Raw genomic sequence first — 18360 nt, forward strand, 5'->3', positions numbered from 1 at the left:
GTGATGCTATTATATGTGTACTGTATTAGCTAGATATCAGCTAGGGAAGCATGCAATAATTTATGGTTCTGCCATTTGTCTTGAATTGGCTGTTTATTTTTTCTGTGAGACTTCAGAAAATATTTAGCAACAAAGACCTCAGTAACTTTAGGTTTATGAAGGTATCATGCTTGGTTAAATTTGGAAAATTTAGTTGTGCCCAGTAAACGCTTTATGGCTGGATTAATGAGTAACCTTCACTTTAATTAGTCAGTTGCTGGTCTCCCACAGCGCTGTTTTCTTCTTTCCCCCTATAAAAACTCTTCCCATCTTTACTTGATCACTTACAGCCTCAAAATGCCAGTAGCCCTAGGCGAGCTGCTTTTATTCATGATTGGGATAGTTTGTCTTAGAGAAGGAAACTCCGTCCCACTGCGTCTACAAAAAGGTAGGATCAAAATTTAATCATTTTCTAAAGGCAAAAGCCCAGATTCTCAGATGGTGTAAAACAGTCTAGTTCCATGGAAGTAAAGGAGTTACACTAATTTATACCAGCTGAGAATCTGACCCTAAGTCATGTCTGTCCACAGCAGAGGTTTTCAAACTGTTGGGTGCGCCCCTATAAAGGGACACAGAGAACATTGGGGTGGCGAGCAGCAACGCCAGGTGGCTTGGGCTTCAGCTCAGGCTTCAGCCTGGCATGGCAGGGCTCAGAGAGGGAACGCCACCTCCATCCTGTGACTAATCTCTTTTTGTGTGGTTAAGTGGGGAGCGCAACCAAAAATTATAACTCAAAGGGTGGGAGTTCAGCTCAAAAAGTTGGAAAACCGCTGGTCTACAGTATGAGGTTGAATCCACTCCTTTTGTTATGTCACTGCATGTCTATGAGTGGACACTTGAGAATAAAAGTCTTTTTCAGTTTAGCTTAATTGTTCCTTTAACAAGCTGAACTAAATCAAAAAAAGACCTTCACAGGTTTGCACCAAAATAATAAAAGCTGTGGATTAAAACTGATGTCATTATTTCGATGCTAATTGTATATTACCAACCCACAGCCTTTACTTCAATTGAAATGAAATGACTTGGACTAGCTCCTCTTTTAAATTGTCTTGTATTTTAAAATCCCAGAGTGTACTCCATTTGGACCAATTTTTGGGGAAAAAAATCCTGAATATTCCTAATTATTTCATTTATGTAGATTATTTGTTTCACTTTTTATATGGGTGTCAAGGCACAGGCCACTGTTGGAAATGTCTCTCCAGCCCCACCAGGAAGAAATATAATGACTAATCTGGATTATTTTCGCAACTGTGTCCAATTTAATCACATTTCATGATTTTTTTAATTGCTGTTTGGTTTAGGAATATGGCAATCATTATTAGAAGTGTTAACAGTCATGTTGTGGATTTCCATCGGTCTCTTATTGTATAATACAAAAATATGCCTGTGGTCAGCTGGATCTGATTTCAATTACAGTCTGAGAATCCAGAGAAACTCCAATGCAGTAAATCCATATGAGATCAGAATCAGGCCATTATATTTTTTTGTGAACTCAACTTCACTTGTGCAAAAGGGTAAATTAAATTTCAGGCTTGATTCACTGAGGCAGCAATATAATTGTTGTTTTGTAAAATGTGTGTGTGTATGTGTAGACAAAATATTCTGATAGCAATGGGACTAAGTTTTATTGGTGGTGGAGTGTCAAAGCTCGCAGCAAACCATCCAGTTCTGGCAGATGCTTGCAAAGCTGAACTAGTGAAAAGGGAAATTTTGGAGTTGCATTGCTCAAACCCAGCAAATTACCATAGTTCCACTATTGTTTTTTTTTATTTTAATGTTTTCACGCATATTGAAGTCAGAAGTGTCCCTGGAGCATTTTATTACAAACATGGCCAGCTACTCTTGGTATCCTAAATGATGGCACATATTATTACTGCAGCATTCTGCCACACAAGTGGTTGCATTGCAGAGATAGTTGAGAGAACTCTATATACATGGTCTGTTAAGTGCTTTGGAGACTTTGGACTTCACTGAAAATTTTCACACAGTTTCAAATAGAAAAGCAAAAATGGGAATTATGGGCAATATGCTGGGTTTGGAAAATGCATCAAAACAATGCCCTTTTCATTAATACAGATTGCAAGTAGTTGCTGAAGTTGGAAGGATTCCGTTTAGCTTTGCAATAAACCTCTATAAACTCAGTATTATTGCTGTAAATGTTTTTTCTGTACCACACATTTAAAAAATATAAATATATCTCTGCCTTAGAGAGCTGAACTGAGTGGGAACAGAGTTAGTTAGGCCAGTGCTGAATGCTTTTGAAAAGTCCACCCATAAATTGTTGATTATCAAAACCTATGTAGTCAGTAGGTCAACCCCATTTGTCCAAAATGTTTTGAGGGATGCAAAGAAGTTTGGCTAAAGGCATGGCCCAATAATTGAGGGAGTTAGTGGAACAGCGATTCATTTCCAAAGTTTGTATAAAAGGGAATTTCAGATTAAAGGGGTTTTAAGTGTTCCTAAATATATTTTTTTCTGCCATGAACAAATATTAGAAGGCAAACAAGGAAAAGGTCATATTAGTAAAAATAAAACATGAGAACACCTGAATGGAGAGCTCCTGTAGTATGTAAATAGTTGCTCTTGGCTGGTCTAACAGGTTCTTTGCATTAGCGATTGCCTTCAGGTCTCAGAACATACAGCCGTGGTGAGAGTCACTGGTCTCATGCATGAAGTACTTAGAAATAGAGCTGGTTTTATGTGAGGGGGCACTCACCTGTCAGGGATGACTAGGTTTACATGGTTCTGCCTCAGCATGGAGGAGGCTGAACTAGATGACTTCTTGGGGTCCCTTCCAGCCCCATATTTCTATGATTCTATAAGCTATAACACCAATTGCAGGTTAAACCAATTCTGTCAGACTTTTGCTCCACTGCTTCCCTCCATTAATTAGCCAATAAAGTGCACTTTGCTGGTGGCAAATTCAAGAATGCAAGACAAATACTGAGGCTCTAGTCCTGCAGCCTGAGCTGCACTCCTGCATTTCAGCAGAGCCCCACTGAAGTCAGTAAGGCTCTGGACAGGTGAAGTGGTCTTCCAATGTGAAACTGATTGGAGGATCGGGCTTGAAGATGGGTTCACTTTGTCTCATGGGGTGTAGAAATGGGTCCCCATCTTCCCTCTACCATGAATTACCCCATAAAATGCTTACAATCTGAAAAACAGGGAGTGCAGCTATCGGAGGAAAAGATGGGAAAGCCTAAAAATGGCTTCATAGTGTAAGAAAAAATGCAGATCTGCCCTCCCCTCCCAAAATAAAGGAAGCTGATGCCACTACTCAGAAACACAGATCAGAGCAAACAGGCATCTCATAATATCAGTGTCCCATGACGTATTAGAATGTATTAAAACTGGTCCCTGGATCTGTGAGTGCTTCAAAGCAGGGCTGAAGAAAAGCAGCAGTGGAGCAGCTTTTGTCAACTTGAAAGCTGAAGTTTCTTTCTGACTGTGCAGGCACAAAAAATGGAGAACCTGAGGCCTGGTCTACACGAGGACATTAGGGGAAAAATCCACACTCCTGAGCGATGCAGTTAAACCGATCTAACTCCTGGTGTAGACAGCACTAGGTCAACAGGAGAATTCTCCCATCAACCTAGCTACTGCTTCTAGGAGAGGTGGGTTACCTACGCTGACTGGGGAGCTTCTCCTGTCGGCATAGGTAGCTACTTCACTGAAGCGCTACAGTGGTGCAGCTGCAGCATTTTAGATCCAGAATAAAAAGGCAATGAGGAAACACAGAATTATTCCTTATCCTATAGAGACCATGTACATTAATGAGTGTTCAGTGGGAGCTGATTATATGAGAGGACTACAGGATTGGTCCCTTATGTCTCCTACTGGATTCTACCCCTGAATGTCTACATGCTTATTGGTGTTGCAATCTCTGATGCTAGAGAGTCAAGAACAGAATGATCCACACAAACTCATTTTCTTTCTTTCTTTCTTTTTCTTTTATTTGATTTGGTTTTGGTACTGCTCAGATTCTAGGTGTGGACAGAAGCCACATGAAATGAAGCCATGGAATAATTTCAACCACCTCACTCGCATTGTTGGTGGGAACCAGGTGAAACAAGGCTCACATCCATGGCAGGTTAGTGCAAGGGAATGCGGTTTTATCCTGTGACACTTTGGGAACAAAGGCCCAACTTTTCATAGATGTAACAAAAGCAGAAAGGCAGGCGTACTTTGTGCTCATTGGCACATCTGGTGCTCTATTGTTGAGTTCCGTGCTGCTTTTAGCAAGAGCAGTGAAGCAGACAGAAGGCAGGAATAATTTCCACTCTCTCCAAGTTCCTAGAAACTTTTATGTTTATTATTGGGTCTTAAAGTGGGTCTGTAGCTGGTCTCTTGTAAATAGGGAAGGGTAAACTTGTTTGGAAAATAAAAGAACCATCACGTACCTCCAGAGAATGTAGTGATTGGGAGGAGGGGGGTGCCTTGTACTGTTTGGTGGTTGAGACCACAAACTCATTTCACACAGGACAAACAGCTGTGAAGGCTTCTGGCAACTTGTCTCAATTAGGATCAATAATGTATAGAGTCTAAACAAGCCAGTCCCCTGCTGAATATGTCCATCTTTTTGCCTCTGTGAAATATATATAATTTGTACTCATGTCACAATGTTTGGAGATAAAACTAGACACCTACTGGGGCTCAATGGGAGTTCTAAGAGCTGAGGACACCAAACCCCACCCAAATGCCAAGAAGTATTGTTGAATTTTCTTAAGCAGTGTTAACTGTAATTTGGTGAACGCTTTGAGAATGCTCTCTCTCCTAGATTAGATCAGATGTACAGATTTTTAACATGACAGGCATTCTTTATAATGCAGGTTTCCTTGAAACGATGGCAAAGGCATTTCTGTGGAGGCACCATTGTTTCTGCTCAATGGGTGGTCACGGCAGCTCACTGTGTTTTGGACAGGTATGGATGAGGAATTTCACTACAGGGCTGCAAGTGAAGAAAAGTGTATTGCTAGTAAAAGTGCTTGCGCTATGGCATTTGTCTGTGGAAATTGTTTACAGACACCAATAACCTTTCCCTCTGAAAAATACCGGTTGCAAATTGAATTTTTATTGGGCGAGTGGGGGGGGGTGTGTGGAAAAGAACTCATAAAAGTTCACAAGCAATTTAAAAGAGGAAAATACACCCAAAGAGTAGTAAGGAGCAGCTATGTTGTTCTGGGGTGGGAATATACATCCAGTAATACCAATGGAGTGTAATACTTCTGTAAAGGTTACTTAGAAGCAGCATAATGCAAGACACTAAGGGCTCAATCCTGCCTAATTGCATGCCGCAAACTTCCAGTGAAATAACCAGGAATTTTGAAATGCAGGATCAGGTTCTTCAAAAGAAACAGACCTTTACAAAAACTGGAATCTTGCTGGATGAAAGATGTCCAATAAAATCCAGGGTGCTAATGGAAGAGAGCTAGAGACTCAGTAGGTGGCACTCTTACCTCCAAGTACAAACTGGGTCCCATTATAGCACCAGGGAGTGCACTGCTGCTGGAGAGTCTCTTTCAATTAGCAATGATTGATACCTTGACCTAGCCTCCCATGGTATGACCCATCTTGAGGGAACCCAGAGTTATGAGGCTCCTCACTACAACCTGCCCTTAGCGTGAGGAAGCCTTGTCTATGCCTGTTGTAGGTCAGTTCCTCATTTCCATGGGCAACACAAGCACTTTCTCTTCTTTAAGGCTTGCAGGTTCCATTGTCACTCTATAGATTAGTGACTGGCACACTCCAACCCTTGAGCCCACCAAGCATCTCTCTGGAGTGTCCAGCCTCTGGTCCACTGACTGCATATTTGCAGTAGTCACAGATTCGCTGCTTCCAAAGAACCAGCATGCCCCAGCTTGCCAGTTCCTCCTCAGGTCACCACTCTACCTAACACACAGCACTTAGATATGTGTATTTTGAAATCAAGGATAAGATTATTTAACAAGTACAGAGATTTGGGTAGTACCAAAGAGAAGTATTGGAAACAAATGGTTACATAAAATAAAAAATAACACACATTCTAGAGCCTACACATAGTTATGTCTTGTAGAATATTGAGCACCCAAAATCCTTGCAGCACTTTACAGCCCAGCTTGGCCATGGCCTTCTCTGAGACAAGCTCGCTGTCAGCTTGCTTCTTAGGTGTCAGGCCTAGTGTGTTCTTTTGCACTCCAAGATATACCAGAACAACCCTTAGTCTTTTATTCATAAGTAGGGAATTCCCCTGCTGTTTGTTTCATCCTGTAGATTTCCTCTCTTGTCAATTTTTGCAGTCTTAGGGTATGTCTACACTGCCCACGTTACAGCATGGCAGGGGCAGCACTGTGACATGGGCAGTGTAGTCACACTTTATCGCTGGGTCAGAGCTCTCCTGGCAATGATAAATAACCACCCCAAATGAGAGGTGATAGCTTTATTGCTGGAAGCCGCGCTCCTGGTGATAAAGTGCTGTCTATACTGGCACTTTTCAGTGCTAAAATTTTGGCGCTCAGGAGGTGTTTTTTCACAGCCTTACTCAGCCCTTAGCTTATTATGCAAATAGGCATACATTGGGAGGCATACAATACACACTACCCAAATGGCCAGACAAGGAGACAAATGTCTGTTACTTCCTGCCTGAAAGGAACATTTCTGAGGTATGTCACCTCCTGGTGACCTGCCTCCAAGACCTTAAGAACATAATTTTCAGTATAGATACACAACTCCTTAATTATCTATTCATACATGTCACAATGATGATTATGAGGTACTGGCTCTCAGTAGAGACCTTACATATTACTTTCGGTGAACTACTATGAATCTATCCGAATCAAGGGATCCCTATAAAACCGTATATACTCCCTGTGTCCTCTGCCAGTTGGCATCAAGGGGTCCCTCGGTCACACATAGTAATTAAAGATCCCGCAGCAGCAGGGCCGGCTCCAGACACCAGCTAAGGAAGCAGGTGCTTGGGGCAGCCAATACAAAAGGGCGGCAAGTCCGGCCGCTATTGGGGCGGCACATCCGGGTCTTCAGAGGGAATTCGGCGATGGTTCCCTCGGTCCCTCTCTTCCTCTTTGAACGGTTGCCGAAGTGCCGCCAAAGAGGAAGAAAGGGAGTGAAAGACCCACTGCTGAACTGCCACTGAAGAACGGAGTGGCCGATAGGCGTTTGTTTGTCTGTTTGTTTCTTCCGCCTATTGGAGCAGCAGAAAACCTGGAGCTGGCCCTGCACAGCAGGGAGCTGAGGGGAGAAGTAGGAGCTGAATTAGCCTCAGTTTCTGTCCCTTGGCTTAAGCCCTATGAAGCAGCACTTTCATTAAGATATCAGAAAGCTTATCAATGTACAGCAGTTACTTTTAAAAAATTAAGAATGACTCATATCGCTGAGCAGATTCATCAAAGGGACAGGGGTTCAGTTTTGAACGTTAATAAAGGAAAATGCCTTGTCTGGTTACTACCTGTAAATAATTTTAACAAATTAGGCTGGGATTTTCAGAGGCATCTAAGTGAGTTAGGTGCCAATTCAGTGGAAAGTTAGCATCTAACTCCTTTAAGTGCATTTGAAAATCCCAGCCTAAGGAGATGAAAACTAAATTTCTCTATAGAAAACCAGCACTGTGTAACTACTGTACTGCATTGCTAATTTCATTGAGATCTAGGATGGAATCCATTTCTATGCAGAGAGCCAGCACAGGGATGATATACCACTTAATGGCACTTATGTCGTCACAATAGGGTCCAAATGGGAATTAAATAGCGTGTAGGCAGTGCTTTCCTCTGCACAGTGGTGAATTTCACCTTTACTGTTAGGACACAGAACTGGGAATATTTTGATCTGGGTTCTAGACCTGATTCTGCCACTGACTCACTGGATGATCCTGGGGAAGTCACAGATTAGTTTCTCTGTGGCTTAAGTTTCCCATCTGAAGGGGAAAAAAAATCCATGATCTAATATTGAGAGCACAAGGTTAGAAATAAGGAAGTTCCTGAGTCTGCCACTGACTTGCTGTTTTGCTTGAGCAAGTCACGACTGTGTGCCTCACTTCCCTATCTTTGCTTGCTTCACATGGGAATTGTGAGGATAATCTATTAATGTTTGTAAAGTGCTTTAAGATCTGTGCTACATAATGGCAGTGCTACATAATGGCAGTCCTTATCAAAGTTGTATGTTATAAAACTGAGGGGATGTCTACACTGCATTTGGAGCTGTGACTGCAGCATGTGTAAACATAGCTGGATTCAAGCTAGCTCATGTATTTTCAATACCAACAGCAGTCAATCTGCAACAGCACAGGAAAGCATGGGCTGTACAAGCCCACTCAGGATGCTGAGTATTTATTCAGACAGCTTGCACATGCTGAAGTCCACGCTTTACTGCTACCTAAAGTAAAGCTCGCTTGGAGGTGTCTGCACATGCTGCAATCACACCTCTGATTGCAGTACAGACATACCTAAGAATGCCTATATTTTTCATTGTTGCGTTTTTCTACTTTTACTCTTTAAACGTTTACTTTCTATCCTACAGACAGTTACGTGATTACCTGAACATCACTGCCGGAGAACATGATTTAAGTCTCATGGACGAAGGAGAGCAGACACTACCAGTTCAAGCCATCATTAAACACCCAAATTTCAACCCCAAAAGACCGATGAATTATGATATTGCCCTTGTGAAGCTGGATGGTGCTTTCAACTTTAGTAAGGCCACAATTCTAAACAATAGTTTGCAATTATAAATATCAAGCTCACAGACCTCCCTGTTAAACATATTTGTTAAAGCATAACTCCTAAGGAGAAATATTTTATGCATAATTTTAAATGCATTTCTTCACAGAAAAAATAATTGTACCATAATATATGCAGCATAATGGAGATGGAGAAAAAAGAATACATCAGTGTGCCTGGCCTTTGTGTTTTGGAGAAAGAGTAATTAAAGGTCTGGAGGCAAGTCAGAAAAATAACTGAGTTGAATAGACTTATTCACATGGAGCAGAACCTTGAAGAATAGGGTATTACTCATTGGAAGTACAGGTGTTAGAATTTGGCCCTAAGTATTTAACTGAAAGGCTTGTGTTGAAAAGAAATTAGGTTTGTGTGTCCACAGAGTGGCACTCCCAGTATGTTCCAGCGGGGCCAGATTAAGGCAATTCAGGGCCACAGACAGTGGTGCTGGAACAATTTGTATAGAGGGGGTGGTGAGAGCTGCTGCACCAAACTGTAAACCCTGTATATAATGAAAACCATGTCAAGCCAGGGGTGTGATAGCACCCTTTGTTCCAGCATCTATGGCCTAGACATAACATGACATAGGCCGTTTCTATGGCCCTGCTGCCATGTTATCACCCCACTAACCACTTGCAGTAGAGGTAACTGGAGTTCCCCTCTCCTTCCCCTAGAGGCAGACAAAGGACATGGAGTTCTTTGTAACCCCAGTAGTGGCAGCATGGACCCACCTCCGTTTGGGAGTAGGAAATGAGGCAGGGACAGCAGCTTGCATTCGTTCTTTCAGTACTTACTCCAGCAGTCAGGGTTGGCGAGCTGGGCCCATTGCACTCTCTCATTTTAAACAGGGATGTCTCCTGGAGTAATGTTGACAGTGCCTTCTGGAGCAGTGTGTCTTGGTGTTAACACCACATTGAGATGCATGAGCCAGTTATCTCTCTGACCTATTGTTTCAGGTTCTCTGCAGACTCAGGTATGCATTACTGTGTTGTTTACACTTGGTTTACATTTGCATGGTTTCCTTTGCAACCATGACGACCAGATTATTTTTTAATAGGAAAATTTAGATTCTGTTATAGACGGATAATTTGAGGATCTGAGGGCCTGGGTCTGTAATACCTAACTTAAACTGGTCTTCCATTCTGTCAAACCAGCAAATGGCAACACAATGAAGCAATGAATTCTCAGGTTAAAAGAATACATTCATCCAATAAAGCACCAGGAAAGAAGGTAACCTCCTCAGAGGTGCTTTGAAAAACAGGCATTGGTTATCAGACGCTGAGGGCATGAATGAGTTTCCAGCAGCTTGTAACAGGTGTCTTTTTCAGATTAACCCTCTGATAGATGTCACCATAAACTACAGTACTGTTTTATTTAAAGGATTAGTTGAGAAGTAAAACAAAGCTTATGTTCTTAGGCTCTTCTTTCAAATGTTTAACAAGAAATTCCATGTATATTCATGGTAGGTTCATCAGTTTTGCCAGCCTGCCTTCCTGATGTGGGTGAAAAGTTTGATCCAGGAGATGTTTGTACCACTTGTGGTTGGGGCCGTCTAAAAGAGAGTAAGCCACTGAAGTAACTTTTTAATTTTCTTAGTACTGCTTATAAGCTCCTTTATTTTATTTTCTATTTAGATGTTTAGTGGTATGTGCAGCCCATCAGATCTACAGACCAGACAAATGGTGTAAACTCTGTGAGAGAGTTCTTTTAACTGGGATTATAAGGCTTTGCATTAGACATTTTTCTGACTCTTAAGTTTTGTAACATATTAGGTTGGGTCAGCTTGTATCTGAAAGTCAGAACACAGACAATTTAGGCATCTAGGCCACAAGGGGGCCAGGAAGAAAACAGCAGCTATGAATCAGAATTGGAACCTCAAAACAGGGGTTAAGTGGTACAATGGCTTTTGTGCACAGTACAGAGGGGTCACACAGAGTAAATTTCACCCTGAATGTATGACAGAAGTACCGGTAGTTTGCCAAAGGAGATTGTGGAAGCAGGAGGTATAAATTCAAGTCCTACTACATATCCAAGTATTTTATTTTGAACATTTGAACTTTTCTTTTAGTTCAACTGTCTGAGGATGGAATACTTTTGCTTTTTCTTTAAAGGAGAACTGAAATTCTTTCTATATGTATTAATAAGGGTTTTATAATACATAAAATACACCTGTGGTATATATGAAAATCTTAACATCAGGAGCTGTATTTCACAATTACAAAAATGATCCAGTTTCACAGGGTGAAAAAGTCAAGGAGAGGTTTTGCATGAAAACAGGACTTTGAGGGGGGGGGAACAAGCTAATTTTTGTTTTAAAAGTGGTCTCTCTTTTAATGAAAACATGTTTTCTAAGGCTCCTGTCCTGCAATGGCCTCTGCATGGGCAGATCCCAGTGCCTGCACAGATGTCACCACTGGATAGTGGCCGACATTTTCAAATCAAGACAGTTGAAATTTTATGCAGCCAATATTTGATTTGAAATATATACATCACACATTCATATACACAATGGCTGTTTCTCAAAATACAACATTTAGAAGATGAAACTTCACCAACTCCCCCCCAAAACTATCATTATCCACTGAACTTTCAGTTCACCTTTCAGTATGTCTAGCAAACTAGTTCCCTTATTTTTTCTTTTTTAGATGGAATCCTCCCTCATATCATGCATGAAGTAGACTTGCCAATCATAGACAACAAGGAATGTTCTAGAGCTTTGTCAACCTTACGGAATCCGATCCGAGGAGACACTTTAATGTGTGCTGGATTTCCAGATGGAGGAAAGGATGCATGCCAGGTTGGTGGAACAGATAGCCTTGCAGACCATGCTGTAGCTCACATATGTGTGTGTGTGAGTGAATAGACATACTCTGTAATATGATAGGCATTGTAATCCATTTGATATTTTTAACTCTTCAGGGATGTCCAGTATAATCCACTTATGACTTCACTTCATTTTATTCTCACATCCCTTGTGGTATGGGTTCCTCAAACTTACTTAGGGTTTGGAGAACCTTTCAGGTTAGCCTTTTGGAACATGTCCCAGTGCAATCACACTTTGAACTTCCCATATTCAGAACACTTCATAAGCATTAACTAATGAAGCCTCATAATACCCCAGGGAGGTAACAAACAAAGTGGTGCTCTGATTATCAAGAAGGAAAAACTGAGGCATGGAAGTTAAATGACACACTCCTGGCCACAGAGGGAGTCAGTGTCAAAATCAAAACTAAAATTCAAGAGTTCCTTGCTTCAGTTCTGTGCTAAGGCCATAACTCATCCTACTCTGGCACTAAAAAATGTGGACATGCATTTTGGAGGCAGGGAACATGTTTGTCTATCTGTTTTTAACTCCCTCCCACAATGATCCTGACTAAATACAGCAAGTCCAGTTGCGGAGGCACAGTCTCATTTCCTTGGTTGTCTTAAAGGGACATGCCCTAAAATAGCAGGGGGATTACTCCTGTACAAAATACAACTGGATTTTTTCTGGAATCATCCAGTGGGAGTTCATGCTTGCTTAGTCACATATATGCTTTATATTAAGATGGGTTACCTTTATTATAGGGTGATTCTGGAGGCCCTCTTTTGTGTAGGAGTAAGCATGGTGCCTGGACTCTAGCTGGGGTGACCTCCTGGGGTATGGGATGTGCTCGGAGCTGGAATAATAACATGAGGAAAAAGTATGATCAGAGAGGATCACCAGGGGTTTTCACAGATCTCCGTAAGGTGCTCTCCTGGATTCAAGAAAACGTCAATACTGGTAATAAAACCTCCATAGATACTTTAGTAATAAGTAGGAGTAATGACTTCCTGGTGTGTTCTTCATGGCTCCAAATTTTTCTTTTCTTTTTTAAGCTTTGCTTCATAACAAATAACTATTATGGATTTCATTATGTGTCTAGCTGGACAGCATTTTGCTTGCTGATAGAATAGAAAGGTCATTGTTTAGAACTGTTGAAATGGTGACTATTTTATTATCATTTTATTTTATCTTCTCCCTGGAAAACAATTGAGTTTCAAGGATTGAATTCAGTTAGTGTGTTAAAATGGAACTTTCATTCATTTACACCCTTTTCATTAATTTACAGCAGAACATTGGTGATCTTTTGGGCCCAAACCAGCACTTCTTGAAGTCAATGGGAGCTTTTCTTGAGTGAGCTGTGCTGGGTCAGGAGTTGTAACTGTATGGAGAAGTCCATACTCGCATGAGTTCTGCACCTCTCACACCTATTCCCTCGCTGTGAACAGAGGGTGAAATTCACTCTTTTGCAGAGGGTCAGCATGAGGATTATTCACCACTTCTAAATTAATGGGGCTGATTACTTAAATGGTGCATAGGCTTTTTGCTGTCACTCTACACAAGGGTGAATTTTACTTAAAGAGCAGTTATAAATTGAGCTAATATTTTCTTCAAATTTGAGCTATTTTCTTTAAATGAGATCAAGGATTGTGGGAGTATGAGTGGAAACAAATATGCATTGGCTGAGATTCACATGTACTGTCTGGAATATGTTTTTTTCCATAGAATATTTGAACAAAAATTTTTTACAAAAGTTTTTAGTGAAAATGTCACTGCAAAGTTTCAACTTTTGATTTGAAAAACTGAAATATAAAAAACTGAAATCAAATAAAAAAACAAACATTTTGTTTCCAGTGTTTTGGTTTCTAATGAAAAATTGAAATGTCTTGAGGAAAGCACCTGTTTTCCATGCAGATTTTCATTTAATTGAAATTCCAATTCTCCATCAAGAAAACATTTGAGTGGAAAATTTATTAGCCCTATTCAGATACTATTTTTCTTTATTACTTACTTTGGCTATTCTGCTTAAATTATTTGGAAATAACCTAGTTCAACATAAAAAGGGGTGCTTTAGAAGCAGCTCATAAAATATCATAAATTCCATTTGCACCCACCTTATGGCCCCTTCACAATGTCAGATCAGTACAACTGAGCATCTGGCCCAGAATGTCATTTTTATGACACTACCAGCCAGATTCTGCCTCCCTTATTTTGCTAAGTAGTACCTTACTCCACAAATAATCACACTCAGCTCAATGGGACTACTCAGAATAGGATGCTACTCTACTTGATTAAGGACTTGTCTGCATATGAGTTATTCTGGAATAGCTATGTGTGTGGGCACACTTTCTTATTCCGGAATGAATGCCTTTTTCTGAACTAGCTTAATCCACTTGAAAAATAGATTAAACTAAACGGATAAAAAGTGCTGTTATTCCAGAATAAGTGTGTCCATATATGGAGTTATTCTGGAATACCTATTTTAAAATTCACACCCCCATCTTATTCCAGAATTACTTTCACGAGACTGCAAACAAGCCCTACAGATAGCAGAGTATGGCGCAGAGTTAGCAATTTCTGATTGAAAATAGAAGTTTGATTAAAATTCACTGTAGTTTTTACAAACTTATTCATTCCAATAAAGGCAAAGTGTACAGATGATTTGTCATGACACTAAATGTGCTTCTCTAAAATCCCCTTTTTTTTTCCTTCCCCAAATTAGATTTGAAAATGAAAAGTTCTACAGGTGAGTTCTTCAAACTTCTACCTGTGTTAGAGATATTAAGGCAAATGATATAGAAACTCTATTATTGTTATGTTAGGTATGATGGGGAAAAATACATATTTATGGTCTGATCTCGTAAACAATTAAACCCTGATTCAGCAAAACATTTGAGCGTGTGTTTAAAGTTTAAGTTCATGCTTAAGTCTTTACTCAGGAAAGCACCTAAGAGTGTGCTTAAATATGGTTGACCTCAGAAAGGTCAATGGGATTTAAAAAAAAATCCTTTAGAGCACCTAATATAAAAAAAGAAATGTTTTCATTCATTTTTATTTGCATTCCTTGTAAACAGATATTTTAAAAAATAATTAAATATTCCCCTGCAATGTAGGAATGAAAACTCAAATAGTACATGAGAACCAGAAATTGAGTGAGCATATTTTAAAATGTTATATGTAAAAAATAGAGTTTGGGGTTTGCATTCTTCTTTTCTACTATTTAGTTGTACTCAACTCTTCAGTAAACAAGTAGGTTTATTTATAGGGCTGTCAATCACAGTTAATGCATGCGATTAATGCAAAACAAATTAACTAGATTAAAAAACATAGTCACTATTAATCACTGTTTTAATCACACTGTTAAACAATAATAGAATACCAATTTAAATTTATTATAAATATTTTGGTTGTTTTACTACATTTTCATATATATTGATTTAAATTACAACACAGAATACAAAGTGTACAGTGCTCACTGTATATTATTATTTTTATTATAAATATTTGCGCTGTAAAAAGATAAACAAAAGAAATAGTATATTTTTCAATTTACATCCTACAAGTCCACTCAGTTCTACTTGTTCAGCCAATCGCTGAGACAAGTTTTACATTTACGGGAGATAATGCTGCCTGCTTATTTTCAATGACACATGAAAGTGAAAACAGATATTTGCATGGCACTATTGTAGCTGGCATTGAAAGGTATTTACGTGTCAGATACGCTAAATATTCGTATGCTTCTTCATGCTTCCACTTGTAGGATCTTAAGTTTTACATTCTTTTGTTGTTGAGTGCAGTTATGTTAAAAATAATAATAATAATAATAATTCTACTTTTATAGGTTGCACTTTCACTATAAAGAGAAGGCTCTACAGTACTTGTATGAGGTGAATTGAAAAATATAGTTTTTTGTTTTTTTTACAGTGCAAATATTTAATCACAAATAATATAAAATGAAGACTGTACACTTCGTATTCTGTGTTGTAGCTGAAATCATCCAAAATATTGAAATAAATTTAAATTGGTATTCTATTATTGTTTAACAGTCCGATTAAAACTGTGTTTAATTTTGACTATTTTTTTAATCTTGCAATTAATTGTCATTATTTTTTAATTGTTTGACAGTCCTTATGATAAAAATGTTGCACTAATGCTCTTATACTACAAATATAAAGGGATTTAGATTGTTTTTTTTTTTCTGGGCCTCACTGTGCATCAAAATTTTGCTGTCTGTTCTCATATCTGTGAATAAAGGGGTAAGCAGGAGGGAGACACAATACAAATCTAATCTTGTGACAAAAATGTATTTGGAAATTTTAAAACTGTAATCTCGTAATCCTCCTTACATGGTAGATGAGCTTTTGGGAGCAGCAGATGACTGTGTCTCAAACCTAATTTTCTGTTGTTTTATTTCAAACCCCCACAATGCAGCATCATGTAGCATCCAGGATGGTAAACTCTCCAGCAATGAAGGTGAATTACATTTCCCAGAAAGTACCAAACATTTCTATCAAAACAACCAGTGAGTAGATGCAAGCATTCCTTTTTCAGAAGCTGCATGCAATGATCTTGCAGCTGTAGTTTGTTGTTTGACTGAAGACAAGAACTCATCCAGTTTGTGTCATTGCAGGTTGTGTGTGTGGACTCTGCTGGTCCCAGAAGGAATGCATATACTACTTAATTTCTCCCACTTTGATATGGAGTTGGACACGTTCTGTGACTATGATTCTTTGTCAGTGTATTCGAAAGATGACAGACTTGTTGGTGAGTTGTTTTTCAGTGAGTCTATGAAATATTTTCATAGAGTCCTTCAATAAAATTTAAAGTTATAATAGAAACTGGATCCACTGGTATCAGACTGTGTATGTGATGTCACTGATCCCACTGAACTCATGCTTACAAGTCATATGTTATGTCTCCCTCTAAGAGCTTGGCCACTAGATGATAGCAGTTTACTATTTCTGCTAGCTAATGGTGTTACCCTTTAACCTCAAGTGGTAAAGACTTGTCTGAGAGCAGCTCTGTCCACTGCAGCCCCATTGGGGTCCCTTCCTTTTGCTGCACTAGTGCAAGGTTCGGAGCAGTGGAACCTGAACCTGACCACTGTCCGAGAAAGGGAGCTGAAATGTACAGAGCAGCAGTGTGATGTGCTTGCTGCTGTGAGCTCCGGGAGGCTGTGCTGCCTCAGTGCGTGCTCTGCCAGTGATCTGACTTATGCTGCCCTACTCACTCTGCGCTCCCACCCTGTCTGTCCGGAATGCCGGGGAGCCGTCTATCTGCTGAGTAATAGACAGAACCCCTCCTGGCCTCAAGCGTGGCTACTGGAGCGTTCCTAGCCCTCTGCCAGGCAGTGGCCATACTGTACAGTCCCTTGTGCATTTACTGATATGTTTTGCATTGTAAATATTAAAGCGGGAGCTGCCTTGAGCTATTTTATAAATTCCAGAAAATAAAGCCTGTTAGCCTTTTTTTTTTTAATCTTTTTTTTTTTTTTTTTTTTTTTTTTAAAGTTCCTTGGTTGAAAGCCTGCTGACCATTCATGCAGCAGTGAGTGGTATTACCTAGTTATTGCAATTTACTGGGGGAAAATGTTTGCAGGAGGAACTGGAGGTTCAGTGAAATGATAATGAGCCAACACAGAGGATATTAGTTTCTAGCTTTGGGGCTTTTTCTAGTTTTTACAGCTGTAAAAGCTTTTGGACTTTTGAAAAGCCCAAACTGAGGGGGCTGTAAGAATTCTAGTTATATCTGTACTTTTGATTTTTTTTATGACCAAATACTGTAGCTGAGGTTTTATTATTTTGATGTGTATATATTTTCTCAACGAACTTTACTATCTTTTTTTAAAAATGATCGTTCTCTAATAATAAATATGTAATTTGCAGGGAGATTCTGTGGAGTTGACTCTCCACTACCTATTTTGGTCAGCTCCAATGGTATAAAGCTGAAATTTGTCTCTGACAACAAGGTATCTGGAACTGGATTTTCAATGATGTACAGAGCTCTTTCACCAGATGCTCTTCCTGGTAAGTGTTAGTGCTGTATTATATCTTCCCTGTTAATTCAAGAATGCACTGGATTTTATACAATGAAGTTATCTGTTCTGAGACCTGTGTAGTTGCATTGTCAGGCACATGGCCTGAGGAAGTGGGGATGGTCTTGATTAAGTTCAGACTGAGGCTTGGGTTGAGGCTAAAAAAGCACTAGCATAAAGGATGACGGTGTGTGAGTTCTCTTTCTAAGCAGATGATGGGATGGAGAGGACAAGGGAACTAACTGCAAATGGGACTACCAGGGGGCTGTCCTGAAAAATCCTTTTGTTATGAGGAATCAGGAGAGAGATTGTCGCAGTGAGAGGCCCCCCTGTAATTTCCTCCCCACCAACCAAATGGGATCACATCCTGTTCCCTATAGCACAGGGGTGTTCTAAGGCTTATTTAATTAATTAATATTTAATATTTGTAAAGTGACAGAGATCCTCAGACAAAAGATTCTATAAAGGATCCTGAGTCCAATCACTCCTTCCTAGCAGGGAATCCAAGGAAGACTGCTAAGTAGGAGGACATATTTTTGGGTAGGGTTTGTTTTCCCCATAGAACAAGTCCCAGGGCCAGCCTCCAATCTGGAAGATCCCCATATCAAGCAGAGAGAGGCCTTGTGTGTCTGTCACTCTGTTTGCTTAATTCCTTGGTAGAGTGATTCCTTTTTAAAGGCTTCTGCAACTGTGGCCACGTCTACATTACGGGATAATATCGAATTAGCTAAAATCGGTTTTATAAAACTGATATTATAAATTCGATTTCATGCGGCCAC

General features: G+C 39.8%; 1 protein-coding gene across 1 annotated transcript in view; it reads left to right on the top strand.

Annotated features, from left to right (window-relative positions):
* Nucleotides 1-336: 336 nt before the first annotated feature.
* OVCH2 (ovochymase 2) overlaps nucleotides 337-18360 on the top strand; it is a 30146-nt gene continuing 12122 nt past the window's right edge. Inside the window, exons 1-11 of the mRNA XM_032788230.2 lie at nucleotides 337-427; nucleotides 4020-4129; nucleotides 4869-4960; nucleotides 8548-8720; nucleotides 10211-10306; nucleotides 11390-11541; nucleotides 12312-12507; nucleotides 14270-14293; nucleotides 15979-16069; nucleotides 16178-16311; nucleotides 17433-17573. Coding sequence (XP_032644121.1) covers nucleotides 337-427; nucleotides 4020-4129; nucleotides 4869-4960; nucleotides 8548-8720; nucleotides 10211-10306; nucleotides 11390-11541; nucleotides 12312-12507; nucleotides 14270-14293; nucleotides 15979-16069; nucleotides 16178-16311; nucleotides 17433-17573 — 1300 coding nt within the window. The remainder of the gene's footprint in view (nucleotides 428-4019; nucleotides 4130-4868; nucleotides 4961-8547; nucleotides 8721-10210; nucleotides 10307-11389; nucleotides 11542-12311; nucleotides 12508-14269; nucleotides 14294-15978; nucleotides 16070-16177; nucleotides 16312-17432; nucleotides 17574-18360) is intronic.

This window comes from Chelonoidis abingdonii, chromosome 4 (genome assembly GCF_003597395.2).
Source record: "Chelonoidis abingdonii isolate Lonesome George chromosome 4, CheloAbing_2.0, whole genome shotgun sequence".
Classification (NCBI taxonomy): Eukaryota; Metazoa; Chordata; order Testudines; family Testudinidae; genus Chelonoidis; species Chelonoidis abingdonii.